Source organism: Rhinolophus ferrumequinum, chromosome 10 (genome assembly GCF_004115265.2).
Source record: "Rhinolophus ferrumequinum isolate MPI-CBG mRhiFer1 chromosome 10, mRhiFer1_v1.p, whole genome shotgun sequence".
Taxonomy (NCBI): Eukaryota; Metazoa; Chordata; class Mammalia; order Chiroptera; family Rhinolophidae; genus Rhinolophus; species Rhinolophus ferrumequinum.
Window position 1 is genome coordinate 6,744,161 of NC_046293.1, and position 15,108 is coordinate 6,759,268.

Genomic DNA, 15,108 nt, shown 5'->3' on the forward strand with positions numbered 1-15,108 from the left:
TAGTATCTCAGTGATAATTTGTGTAAGATAAATTTCTAAAAACAAGAGGTGAAAATTAAGGATTTTAGTATTCACCACCCATTTATTCTCATTTCTGAAACACATATAATCATTTAATCGTGTCTGTATTAAGGCCAAATACAACAGAATTACAGAAAGAATCAAAGTTAAGGATTAATCACTTACAGTCAACTGTTGAAGCATGTGTGAGAATTTTTGTTTATGAAGCAGAAACAAAGAAAAAGGATTTTTAAAATGTCAGGTGAAAGCCAAAAAGATTACCCAAAATGGTCAAGTCAAACTTACTGGGTTGAGAGTTCCAGGTTGAGCTAACTGTCCATGGTGCTGAAGAGGAGAGGTTTGCCGGGGTCCAATAGGGGGCTGGGGCATACTTATCTGGCCAAATTGATTCAAACCTGTGAGTAAGTGTAAAATATTAGGTCTGAACACCTTCATGGAATCAGAGAATAAAAGACAAAGTTCTTATTTCTGGTTCTACATCATTTTATCAGGACAAATACAGGAACCTGCTTTCCACTGTGAATGAATCTGTTTCATAGCCATAGAAGGGGCACTGTTAATTAATATCAAGTCTATCTTGGCCAGTTTTAAGTGGATACTCAGTCATTTATTTAATGTCTCTTGACCTTTTGCCCCTTGACCTGCCAGCCAACCTGTTCTTCACCCTTCCTTCCTCCCTGGGCTCCAACTCCGAAAGGTTTTCAGATTTTTCAAGCAGGTAATTATACCTGCTGCTGGCCTGAGGCAAGAATCAAGGTGGCAAGTATAACACTGTAGTATACCAGGGACTCTGTTAAAAAGGCTGTGGTTACACACGTGGATTTCTCCTGTAACTTACCAGGCTGTGGAGCTATCCGCGGCATCATCTGGTTTGGCACACTGCCACGGATCATAGATGGATCAGGTAGAGGGCCATCTAGAGTGAAACAGTGAAATGGTTAGAAAAACATCTTTCAGTCAGCTTCCTTTCCGTTAAAAAAAAAAAAAAATCCACAAAATATTTTTAGTAATATCTTGAAGAATTCAGTATGAATCACAAAAGAATAAAAGCTATGAACTGGACAAGAACTTGAAGAAAATGTTAGTTTTGGAATATAAGAAAATGCCTCCAAATGTTTTTCATACATTCCTTTATGAACTAGGACAACAGGAAGAGAAGGTAAAATCTTAAATAAAAGCTACTTTAGCATTAATGTGCTACTATTCGACTAAGTCCGATTCTTTGGACAAGAACCACAGATTTTGTCCAGTGACAAATTTGACTGTGTACCCCAGTAATACATTTTTATGAACACAAGCCCACTGTGAACACTGACTTTAATTCACATATTATACTGCACTACATATCATGCACCTCTTAGATGTAACAAATTTAAAAATGAGATTAAAATATGAATATATAATTTCTAATTTTTTTTGGATTATCTGCACATCCTCTAGTGCAGCACTTCCCAACCTTTTTCCCATCATGGTGCAGATAAAATACTAGTATTTCTATAGCACCCTGGGAAAAGATAGAATGCTTGTCATGAGCCAGCTCTACCTGGACACCCCCCACCCAAAGTGCTGTATACTCAAGCCTGAGACTGTGCTCTATAGAGAAGCCCACCAATTCAGACAACTCTCTAATTTTGATGTCACTTCTGTTCATTTAATAAAAAGTTTGCTATACTAAGTAGCAACAAAAATAACCCCACAACTAAGTGGCTTACTGCAATTCAAATTACTACTAAGTCCATTAGGACTTATCACTAATATGGTTACTAAGAAAACAATACAAACTGAAAACTGATGAATGCTGGACATTTAGTCATATAATTTTTTATCTGCAAGTGTGCAACCTATATTCACTACGTAAAGATTAGAGAACACAGTAAAAAGAAAGAAACCTCTATTAATAGTTTTAATCCTCCATATATATAGTCACATACACTTTATACAAAACAACGTTTTGACCTAATATATAAGGAACTTTTTCTCCTGTCAATAATATGGATAGGCATTGCAAGCTAAATGCCAGCAGGGGCCATGGCAGTTAGTATCAATAAGTAAAAACACTAGGCACCTGAAACAACAGGAAATGGGGAAAACTGGTGAAGGAGAGAAAGCACAACCCTTCTAAACAGAAATCCACCACTCTAGTTACAGAATAGACGTGATGCCCTGTGGAAGAGCACCATGCCCTGCTAGATCCCTCCATTTTTAAAGAAAGTCAGAAACCCCCATTTAATGTAAAATCTTCTGATTATTAAACATGTGAGACTAATCAAATGAGAAATAAAAACATAATCCCACTGCCTACATCTGGCCTAAGCACTTTTGCTTACAACTACGATGTGTGGCCATGATGGTTTTTACTGATTGCATGGCATCAACTGTCATAAAATCGACTGCTAGCCTATTCAGCAGCTCTTAATTGCTCATTTATTGCAAGGAACATCTGATGAACATCTGAAGGAACGTTCTGATGATTATACGTATAGATCAGACAATCAAAAACCTTGTAACACAACACTAAGTTATCCAGGAATCCTACCACCCCCTCCAAAAGCCAATGTTAATAGATTAGTGTTTATTTCTTCCATAACTGCTTTCTGGGAATATGCTACAGTTAAAAAAAATGAGATTACAATACATATACTTATCTGTCATCAACTTTCTCTTAGTTTTTACATTTGCAAAAAAAAAAAAAAATTGAGTCAGATCCTTATCCAACCTAATAATAACAACTAGGTTTACCCTTTTCAGACTGTACATACATGTTGCTTATACTCGCTTATTAGTAGGAACAATTTCCTGGGCCAACACATACATCTATGACGTAGCCACCCTTTGATTATATAATAAAAGTACTATTATACTTTGCCAAAAAATCAAATTTTGTAGAAATACAAAGATGAGAAAGTTCAAGTCTTCCACAATCCTTCCTCTTACCCATAATCATTTTCTCTTCAAATATAAAAATTAGAAATAAATTCACTCTGAACTTAATACATCACATTAAGTAAGTGTGAAAACTATTGTCTACTTTTCTTAGTTTCAGGTGTATGTCAATGATTTAATGTGAAATGATCACAGTAAGTCTATAGTTAACATGTGTCACCATACAGAATTACAATTTTTTTTTGTGATGAGAATATTTAAGATCTACTCTTGGCAACTTTGCATTGCAAATGTGCAACACAGTATTATTAACTATGGTCAGCGTGCTGTATGTACATTACATCCCCAGGACTGACTTAGTTTTTAACTAGAAATTTGTACCTGTTGTCCTTTCACCCATTTTGCCACCCCCAATCCCCTCTAACACCCACCAACCTTCTCTGTATCTATGAGCTCTTTCTCTTTTTTTTTAAAGATCCCACACTTTTTTAAAGTGAGACCACACGTTGTCATTCTCTGCCTGACTTATTTCACTTAGCACAATGCTTTCTCAAGGTCAATTCATACTGTTGCAAATGGCAAGATATTCCTTTTTATAGCCAAATAATATTTCGCTATGTGTATATACACACACATACACACACCCCATTTTCTTTATCCATTTATCCACCGATGAACATATTCTCAATATCGTCAATAAAGCTGCAATAAACAAAGGGGTGCATATATGTTTGTCTATCTTATTAAACTCGTCTCTCCCTTATGACACACTTCAGGCTTTATGCCTAGTCAAAACTATCATTCCTTTCTTTGTGGTTTGGTTTGATTTCCTAGAGGTTTCCTTATTTATTAATACCTGTGCATTAAAACAGAGTGATAAGCTAGGTTTGGTTAGCTGATTCAGCCTTTACTTTCAAGAAAATTTTTTTAAATTACTTTATAACTTTACTATAATTTTGTTTAGTTAACATACTTAATGGCTTAGAGAAGACTGTGAAGACAGAATGCCTGGGTTTGGTTCTGTCATTCACCAACCCTGACCATGCAAAGTTAGCTAACCTCTCTAAGCCTCTGTTCCTCATCTATAAAATGGGGATAACAGCATCTACATTAGGATATTGGATCTTTCAAATCTGCTTTCTATAACTATCATCTCTACCAATTTGATTTTTGTTATTTTTTCATCTTTTAAAACAAAGCTGTTCTAAATCCTACTTTCTGTTTTGTTATTCATAACATGGTTTTAAACTCAGTTAACCTCCCAGTTCCTTTTCTGTACCCTGCTGTCTTTTTATTTTCATTTCTTCTGTGTAATCTTTCTTCTGAAAATTTCATTTATTTTCTTTAGTAACTCTTCAAATGTTTTTTCTTTTATGCTGATTGTGATTTTCCCTTGCAGTTTTAACTTATCTATTCAAGGACCCCAGGTTGGATCCTTTCTAATTGTTATTTATCTCTATATAGGCAGCAGCTGCTCAGCATATGCAGTTTGCTCAAAAAAAAGGGTAGGTGGGGTAAGGGTAAGCTGTCACTCTCAGCCATATGATGACCTTCACTTTTAAATGTAGATGGCTCCTGATGGTTGGTGAAATCTTGTTCAGTCTTTGTATAGCTGTATGGTTACTTCAGCAATGTAAGACTGGAGAACTTTTAGGATGTTTCTGATGTTTTAATAGTATAAATTATGCTACTGTGACTATTTCTGTGCAATTATACCATTATTGCTTGAAATTAAATTTTTAGAAATGGAACAATGGAATTTAAGGGAATGAACAAATACTTAAATTCTTACCAACAGTGTATTTCAGTCATGTTGTCACTAATGCACATTTTAACCTTTAGAGACCCTAAAAGGTCTGTACTGATTTTATTCTTTCAGTTCCTTTTACAATTTTTCTTCCCAAATGTTTCATCTTTCTCTCCTCCTCAATTATATATTAAGGAAATTAGACTGTTAATATTCAAAATATTTTCCTTGGTTTGTGCATTAATTATGGTTATGGTATCTTCTGTTGTCATTTTTCTTTAAAGATTCAAGGTAGTATCTAGTTTAGACACCTTTCTCATTTTATATTTTCTTCAATATTCTATATAATACTTTCAGCTTTTTGTTTAAAGTTTAAAACTTTTTATTCTTCTACTATTAATTTCTCTATGGGGTAAAAGATAGGGGGATTTCATTCTACAAAATGTCAGATTTAGTTATAGCTATAGATCAACATATGGCTATACAGTTCTATTAATATTTGCTCCTGTTTACATTGTAACATACTGTTTTTACTCTAACATATGACTACAAAATTTAATATGTGATAGACTTTAAACTTGGCTCAAATTTCTAAAGAATTCAAGTAAATGCTACCAAATCCAAGTATCTCATATTTGTCCACTTGTCTCTATACCTTCATTACCGCCCTAGTTTAAACCATCAGCCCTGAAGCTGTCTCAACTCTAGTCTTGACTTTCTTGTTTCTGAACATTTGTTCTCCTACCTGCTCAAAAAATACCGGCATTTTCCCTTGCCACTGGGCCTCTATGTTCTATTCCCTATGCCAGAAGTGCGGTTGCTGTTCTCAATTCTATTCATATCATGGCCCAGTGAAAAAACACATCTAGCACACAGCAGTTGACAAACAAGGCTGCTAAGGGCCAGTGACAACCAACAGTTCTCCACTTTATTCCATCAAGGCCGAGGGGGATGATTTTCTCGGCCCATCTATAATCTACTAATGGCATAAAAGTTGGTATCTGCTGGCTCAGTTGGCACTACCTATAGGTAGTCAGCTTTCCCTGACTCAAGAAATATAGGAGGGTGGTAGATGAGGGTAAAGGATCCAATATATGGTGATGGAAAGAGAACTGACTCGGTGGTGAACAAACAATGTGATATACAGATGATGTATTACAGAACTGTACACCTGGAATCTATGTAACTTTACTAACAATTGTCACCCCAATAAACTTTAAAACAAAAAAACAAAAAACTGAAAAGAAATATAGTTTTTTTCTCCCCCTATCATAGCCTCTTCCCACATCATTTAATAGCCTATGATCTTTGTCACTATTGTGTACCTAACTCCACATTTTACTGCTTGGAACCTACTAATGAGTCAATGAATGAATAAGGAAATATATAATCTTGGCTATCTGGTTAATTCATTAGGCCAAGAAGGCTGCTATAACCAGAACACTGAAACTGTCAAGATGAATTTTAAATGAGGCTTCTAAAAAATAGTTCTTAGCCTTTGAACATATCGTGTCAATATTAGTAACATGATATTGTGTGGTTAGGATGTATGAAAGCTGGTGGGGTCTTTGAACCTGCTCTGTTGCCTACCACATGCAAGTCAATGAAAACCTGTGGACTATCATTTTCTAGGTGCCACGATGAGAGAAGATTATCTTGGGCTCTAAAATTGATGGCAGATTATCAAAATATGTTAAGCGCCATGCCCAGAAATCTTCAGCTATTTTTACTAGGGGATGAATTATTTTCTTTGCAAAGGCGAAAAATGCTAATTTGAAAACTCCAGAATAGTTGCAAAAGTTAATGCAGATTAATGGCTTTGGTGAGAAACCATTTTATTACCCATTTCCCTCAAAGTTACTGTAACAAAAAGCACTTACTAGAAGTCATTCCTGGTTGTGGCTGCCCCATGTTAGGCCCTGGATTCATGGAAACTGGCACCATGCCTGCAGCATTTGGTAGCATGTTTTGTTTTTGTAGTCTAGTCCTTCGTTTTTCTTCTAATTCTTTCTGGATTTTATAGATCTTCTCAGCTAGCAGATGGTAGTATTCCGCCTTTTTGAATTTTGGAAACAAAATAAGAGATCAGAAAAAAAGAACTACCATCAGGTAACAGAAAAAATGAACTAAGAACAGATATGAACTTCATTTAAAGAGGTCAGCAGAAATAAAAAAGGGAGAAGAATCTAATCTTCTTTCTTAGATCATTCCAAATATGAGCTCGTTTTGGAATGATCACGTGAAAAGCAGCTTTATTATGAACCTACATAGTAAAGCATGACCTCTCAAAGTAGGTTTACAAAACGTGCTGGCAATTTACAGCCCATGGAGAGACTGTGCTACATTTGGAAGAAGTGCCAATTTAGAGAAGACAGTTCAACTAATGTAGAGAAACTGCAATACTACTTGAGATGAAAATACTAAGCAGCTGATTCACCATATTCTAGTGAAAATAGCACAGCACTGGAAACAGCTCAACCACTTTCTCAGATGACAGAAGGACAACCCAGATAAAGTGCCACATGAGTGCACTGTAGCATTAGAGGAAAAATGGAAGATTCTTGATGACATCCACTGGAAGACAATTACTTTGTTATCTTCACTGTGCACAATGAGAATAAGACAGGAGAGCTCAAGGGTATCTTCTGAAATACACGTTGCAAACAAGAATAAACTAAGCAACCAGAATAGGTCCATTTTTGACTTTATATAAAACTTTGTATAAAAAAACAGGTGCTCACTCGATTATTTGCAGATTCATACATGTCCCCTTCCACTTTCCGGGCATATGCAACCAGGTTTTCCATCCGTCGGTCTTTTAAAGCAGCAGGATCCGGAGTAGGAAATATGGCTTGAACTCTAAGAATAGAAAATCCTATCACTGTTATATCACATTAGCCTTTTGATCTCATCATAGAAATGGACAGCAGTTTAAACTTTTTTCTGATTAGTATTCTCTCATTTTTTTTACAGTGTACACATTAAGTAAAATTAAAAAGTGAAGGGTGGGATATGCTCAAATATAAAATACTGACCAAAATGAAATTGTCTCTTTGTGACAAAGGGTTTTTCTGATCAGAATATAAAAAAATGACTCCATAAATATGCTCTCTGGCCCCTGTCACTCTCATGTGGAGCAAAAAAATTATACTGTGCAATTTGCATAACAGAAGTGAGAAAACCTGACCTTTGTTACAGTATCAAGTAGCAACAGCCTTCAGATCAAAGACTTGAAGTGAAGGGGGCACAATGATTCTGCTAAATTCGGTATCTTTTTCTCTCTAGCCATTCTCAACAAAAAGCTTGGCAGCAGCGTTCCAAAAGATTGACAAATGTGATTTCCAGCCACTAATTTTATCATTTCAACATCTCATGTTCAGTTGTATATAGTACTTGAAGGGACCAGATGGGCAATAAATAAATGGAAGCTTAGAAGAATACTTGTGTTGGTTAAAAAAAAAAAAAAAATCCACAACCATACAATAAGCTTTTAACATTAAGTTAGATGATCCACCTCAAATAGTTATCTCTGTTCATTAAATATAAGTTCCTAAACAATTTAATTATCACACAATATATTTGCTTTGGTTATTCCTTATTAATTCATTTTATTAAAACCTCAGAATTTGGGAGGGCCCGGTGGCTCAGGTGGTTGGAGCACCAGGCTCCTAATGCCGAGGTCACTGGTTTGATTCCCACATGGGCCAGTGAGCTGCACCCTCTACAGCTAAGATTATGAACAATGGCTCTCCTTGGAGCTGGGCTGCTGTGAGCTGCTGGAGGTCGGCATGAGCTGTGTGCTGCCAGGAGCGGCCAGTGGAGCACAAGGCTCGTAATACCAGCATGGACCAGGGAGCTGTGTCCTACACAACTAGACTGAGAAACAACGGCTTGAACCGGAGTGGGGAGGTGGGGTGGGGGGGTAATGGGGGGGGGAAAAACCCGCAAAACAAACCTCAGAATTTCCTCCTTGCTGTCAAGTTCCACTTCTAGTGCTATTGTTTTAGAATTCCTAAATGAAACCCAAGTATAATGAGCTAATGTAACAAAAATAAATTAAGAAGATAAAAGATAAGCCACATGGTTCTAAGCCAATAAAAAATATGGATGAAACAAATGAGACCTCTCTATAAAGTGGAGAAGAAATGAAAAAAGACTGCTTTCTCCAAGAATAAAAACGCTGCATGTTGTCTCAAGTGTGAACTCTGTAATCAATGGGGTCTGAGCTCTATCTTTATGATACCGTGTTTCCCCAAAAATAAGACCTAGACGCACAATCAGCTCTAATGCATCTTTTGGAGCAAAAATTAATATAAGATCGGTCTTACTTTACTATAACATAAGACCGGGTATTATCTAACATAATATTAAGACCGGGTCTTATATTAATTTTTGCTCCAAAAGATGCATTCGAGCTGATTGTCTGGCTAGGTCTTATTTTCGGGGAAATATGATATTGGGTGCTCCATTTCCCCACTCTATTTGCCTTTTCCCCTCTTTATTCTGACAAGAACTCTTTAAATAAGATAGTGTTTGTGAAGCAAAGTGCCTGGGCATATATCAACTTCTGAACAAACAGTGGAAACTATTTCACAAACTATTGATAGGTGTACATTGGAGGACCAGAAGACAGGCCCCAAGATTCAACTTGTCAACATAATAAAACAGCACTGCCATATTGTAATGAGCTGAGATGTAGTTCTTTTTTAAAATATGAGTTTTGTAAAGGCAGTGGCACTAAGATGAAATTTTTAACTAGTATATTATTACTGTCACTAGGCAGAACAATTGTCACATACTGTTAAAGTTGAAAGACTCCTAACAAATTATGGTGAAAAAGTTGAGAAGCAGAGAATAGGAAGCAAGAAAGCATCAGGAGCAGAAGCATCATCAGCAACTGCTAAGCTATAGAAACACCAATACAATTCCTCTTGTGGGGAAGTGCCTGGCAGGTTGGAAGTGTGTTGACATGGAAACTCTTTATGAATAAGCCATCCCTACAATCTTACAGTTTGTGAACAAGATGATTTCGGAGATCCTGAGTAATGTCTTCATGCCATTGTTTCCGAATTCCAGTGCTGGATGGTTGCGCTGCTGTTGGCATAGGACCCAGGGAGGCCACACTGGCATTTTCACTCATCATTGGGCTTTAAAAAAGGAGTTGTGAAATAGTTTTAGTGAAGAGGGCAGGAGCAAGAAGATCCCATTTAAGTACCATTTAAGGAAGAGCTGACAGTGATGACTGCAATGGGTCCCACAAACTATGACAAGTCTATTTACATAAAGAAGTCTGGGGGGAAATAGTGCATATGTTTGTGCTTGTGAGGGAAAGTGTTACCCTACAACAGTTCATTTTGTGGAGGGGAGGGTGAAGACTTGGGTTTAGAAGCTAAGTCTTGTGTTATAAGACTATACTGTCATTTTGACACAGCCTATCCCAGGGAATCTGTTGGGCAATGAACTAATTTGTAACACTGGGATAGAGCAAACTCATTTTTTAAGTAGCTGCATCCTTGCAACTTCCTACTGTATTGGCGGAAAGTATAAGTTACCCTAGATAATTGATATGATTTCAAATAAGTTATAGAAAGCCTATAGTATGGACTCAAACATCATATTTGTCTTCATTCAAAGATATCTTCAAATCAAAGAAACTAAAAAACGCTAAGAAAACTTAACAAGTGTTTGAAACACAACATAGGGCACAAACCAAGATAAAACTTACTTTTGAGAATTTATGGCTGAATGCAACATCGAATCAGAAAGAAGATTCGACGTTTGAACCCCTACACCGCCATTTACTCCCATAGGACTAGCATCTAGGTCAAAACAAAAAACAAGATAGAATTATTTTAAATACCAGTAACAAAAAACAAACAAACAAGAAAAGCAAAGAAAGACAAAGTACTAGAAAATATCAGAGAACTTTTTATCCTTTCAAGACCCAAAACTCAGAAGCCACCATAATGACATTTAGAAATTTGAGAAATAATCAATCAACATAAAAGAATGTCAAAAGACAAACGACAAATCAGGGGGAAAAAATACTGGCAGCATATGTAACAATTATTAGCACTACAACCAGCAACACACATGTAAAGGCTAATCCATGAAGTACCCTTAAAAACCAGGTACTAGAAAAGGATGAACAATCCAATAGAGAAGGAACAGGTAATTTACACAAAAGAGATATAACAGGTTAAAAAAAAAATGCAAATATGCTCAACTGCACTTCCAGTGATATATTTTTAAAGCGATATGTTTTTCATGTATGAAATTGTGAAAACTTTTAAAAGTTTGAGAAAACCAAGTGTTGAGAAGAATGTAGTGAAAAAAGCATTTTCAATGAAAATTCATAGATGTGTAAATTCACAGGCTCTGGGGAAGGCTATCTGGCAATTGCTAACAAATAAAAAAATTCATACACATATTCTTTGACTTAAGAATTCCACTTCTGGTATTTTGTCTTACAGTTAGGCTTATATATGAACGGATAGGTGTTGAGTACAATGATGTTAAAAGGAGCAAAAACTTAGAACCAAAACTGTTAGAAAACTGAACTATACATGCATATGCTTTTACAAGCACATACAATTTCTGTAAGGACTAAGAAATCTAAGTATGATGATCCCCAGGGAGGGGAATGAAAGGTCGTTGTTTGAGTTAAAGTTAAACATTTTTAATTGAATATTCCTTCGAACTGGTTTGAATAGCTCTATGTGCATATATTACTTCTTCAATTAGCAATTTTAATGAATATTGTTTTTAAAATAAAAGGCCAGCAGCAATATTCACACAATATTCACACCAGATTTTCATGTGGTTAAGCAAAACTTATTTGATATGCAACTCTATTAATGTATCCCTGTATTTTTGTTAAAAACAAGGGGAAAAAAACCTTCCCACTAAAGTGCAAATAATTAGCTAGATTTCTAAGTATGTTCAATAAAGAGAACTGCTGTTGCCTCCTTTTGTCGTGCTTCCTAAATGCTTCAGCAGAGCTTTGCTTCCGTCAGAGCATCGGGCCAGCTCTGAAATGTAGTTGCTGTAAGTGGTCTTTTTGAACAAAGTTGTAGTTTCTACAATTCTGTATTTGTCACTGAAAATACTCCATGTGTAAATACTCCTTTTTAGAAAAGTTATGTACCTTTAACATAGATTTGTTTTATTGGTGGCAATATTGAGGTAAAAGGAAAAGTGATTAAATTATCTATTAATTTGCTTATCTTACTGCCTAATGGCACATGAAAACACAGCAAAAAGCATTCTCTCCAAAGTCTCCAGGTCCACTTAATTTTCAGCACTCATTTCAAGTAATGGCTAAATCATAACTTGAGAATGAATACCCTTACAGAAATCTGGCTAGAATACTAACCTTACAGAGGTTAGTAAATCTGGCTAGAATACTAACCTTACAGAGGTTAGTATTTAAGACTGAAGAGCTAAGTATTCACTTGAGAACACAAAAATATAGGAAGTCAGACATTACTGGTACTGCCAGAGAATAAGTCAGAAGGAAAAAATGAACAAAGAGAGAATTCATGGCACCTAAAAATCAGTGAAAATATATTTTTGTTTTCTAAGCCCTAGAAGGAATCTCATAGTAAAAAAAAACACCTTTATAGAAGAAGTGAATTCAGTAGGATCTAGGAGATTACGAATGTGGTCATGGAGGGCTTACATTACAAGGAGAAAGCTTTAATTCTGGGTTTCAGAGGGGATTCCCTCTTCCCCTCCCTGCTACAGAATCTCGATAACCTAATATGTAACAGAGATTCCATAGTTCTTAATCACTTACCTGCCCATCCAGACTAGAGATGTTTCAAAGTAAAGACCCTGTTCCTTTAGAATGATTTTTTTTTTTAGCACAAAGCACATCTGAATGAACGCCGCTTATCAATTAGTCAAATACCCTTGTCAATCACAGGTACCTAAAATTTGTAACTCTGAGAATGTTCCAGCATCACAGCCAGTTCTGCAACAGTGGGAGATACATTTGTAATACCAAGTTGTTACTGTGGACATACTTTTCCCATGGAAGCATCAGTATAAATGTTTGCTTAAGTGCTTCACCCTACCCAGTGGTGCATACCTCTGGTAAAAAATGGTTACGACATAAACCCATACACATAAATGCTACTTTTCTAAAAACCCAATAGCCAGGGAGCATAAAACAGAGATCATATTTACCAAATAAGTTAGCCAGAAAACTTTTAGAAGTGTGTATAAAACTCAAGATGCTTTGATGGTAATATTTCCAAAATTTACATAAAACAGCTGAAAAGATAGCTAACCAATAATATGAAGGTCAGCAATAAAAGAAGCGAATAAGGATACTATAAAGGCCAGTTAAAGGCAAACAGAGTCCCAAAAAATTTTTATGTTGAAATTATGCCATCACCCATGACATATTCGTCCCCAAAAGGTTTAACCTGAATCTAATTACAGTTGACCCTTGAACATGGTAGGGCGATAGGGGTACAGTCAAAAATCCAAATAACTTTTGACTCCCCCAAAACTCAGTCATTCTCTCAATATCCCTAGGGGATTGGTTCCAGTACCCTGTGCAGACACGAAAATCTGTGGATGCTTGTCATAGAACAATGAAATGCATAGCTGGCTCTCTAAATCCAGAGATTCCCAACTGCAAACCAAAAGTACTATTTTTGATCTGCAGCTGGTTGAATCCATGGATGCGAAACCCGGGGATTTGGAGTGCCTACTGGATATTTTTCGAAAAATATCCGCGTATCAGGGGACCTGAGCAGTTTAAACCAGTGTTGTTCAAGGTCCAACTGTACAAGGAAACAATCAGAAAAATCCAAATTATAGGACATTCTACAGGGCTATCAAAAGACAATATGTGATGAACAAAGAATAGTGAGGTGGCTTCTAGATTAAAAAAGATAAAAGACACTTAACAAAATGAATGTAAAAGCCTTGAATGATTTTGGGGGAACAACTGGAAAAATTAAAATATAGACTGTACGTTAGATGAGGTTATTGAACAAATGTTAAATTTTGCAGGTGTGAAAAACACATCTGGTTATGAAGAAGAATGTCACCATTATTAGGAAATTTATGCTGACATAGTTAGCAGTCAAGTCCACACAGAAACAAAGCAAATGTGGCAAAAATGTTGAAAATTAGTAAATCTAGGTAAAGGGAATGTATATGGTTTTTACTAAACTATTACAACCTTTAGGTAGATTTGAAAACTCCAAATTAAAATTCAGGACAGAAAAAGTATTCATACAAGGAGAAACGAATCACCAAAATACTACTTTTACCTAAAACCTGCAATGATTATGAAGGAAGAACCCAGAATGTTTTAAATTGTTCTCAGGGAGGATATACAGATGTTTTTATGGCTCAAATTTCTTGACAAAGTTTCTCCTTAGATTTCTAATTACATATCCAACCTACCCTCTTGGTAGGGCTCCCAAGAATACTTTAGGTTTTAAACTAATTTTGGTGAGACCTGACAGCACTAACCATTGTAAAAACACAAAAGACAAATAATTTACGTTACTGAATAAATAGAAATATATTCAAGTAAACGGCTTTTGTTCACAAATGGTAGAAAAATCTTACACTGTTGGGGACACAACATAATCCTGTTTATGGATTTAGGCTACCAGGATCGGGTCTGAACCTTAAGTATCCTAAAACAAAGACCATTGGTAGAAAAAAACAGAAGTGAAAAGAGCTTGGGCTAGTATTTTAAAATATGACACATTAAAAGAGTAAGAAAACGTAGTTATCTACACTGGTTTGAGCATATATAACAACTGTGTGTTTCTTTATTCTTTCTGATAATATGGCACTAGAGTAAGGCAAAGTTGCCACGCCAGAGTCACATTTCTGATCATCACCAAAACTATTCCATTCCTAATAATATCAATTACAAGATTCTAACAATGATACTGTGTTTCCCTGAACATAAGACCTAGCTGGACAATCAGCTCTAAAGTGTCTTTTGGAGCAAAAATTAATGTAAGACCTGGTATTATATTATATTAAATTATATTATGTAAGACCTGGTCTTATATTATAGTAAAATAAGACTGGGTCTTATATTAATTTTTGCTCCAAAAGACGCTTTAGAGCTGATTATCCGGCTAGGTCTTATGTTCGGGGAAACACAGTAGAAGCGTTAAAGGATCACTTTACATATGTGAAAAAACCATTTATAGTAAAAAAACCCTGGTCCAAACATCACCTAAAAGTATGTTTTGGTTAAAATGGATAAACTTAAGACTTTGGAGTGAAGTGAAAAGGCAGTTCATAGTATGCAATAAATACTTTCTTAAAACCCCCTTAACGATTGTTCAGAAAACTACATGACCCAGTCATGGTGATTCCATTTTGATATTAATTTTCTTTGTTTATTATCTAGGCTTTAGGAAACTCAAAAAAAAGGAGAAAATACAGAGGACAGTCTTCAACATAAACAC

The 15,108-nt window shown here is 35.7% G+C and overlaps 1 protein-coding gene across 1 annotated transcript in view; it reads right to left on the reverse strand.

Moving 5' to 3' along the window:
* EP300 (E1A binding protein p300) overlaps nt 1-15,108 on the reverse strand; it is a 72,837-nt gene that overhangs the window by 25,698 nt on the left and 32,031 nt on the right. The window contains exons 7-12 of the mRNA XM_033116369.1: nt 10,377-10,470; nt 9,661-9,798; nt 7,393-7,510; nt 6,532-6,706; nt 860-937; nt 307-416 (exon numbers count right to left, since the gene is read on the reverse strand). Coding sequence (XP_032972260.1) covers nt 307-416; nt 860-937; nt 6,532-6,706; nt 7,393-7,510; nt 9,661-9,798; nt 10,377-10,470 — 713 coding nt within the window. The remainder of the gene's footprint in view (nt 1-306; nt 417-859; nt 938-6,531; nt 6,707-7,392; nt 7,511-9,660; nt 9,799-10,376; nt 10,471-15,108) is intronic.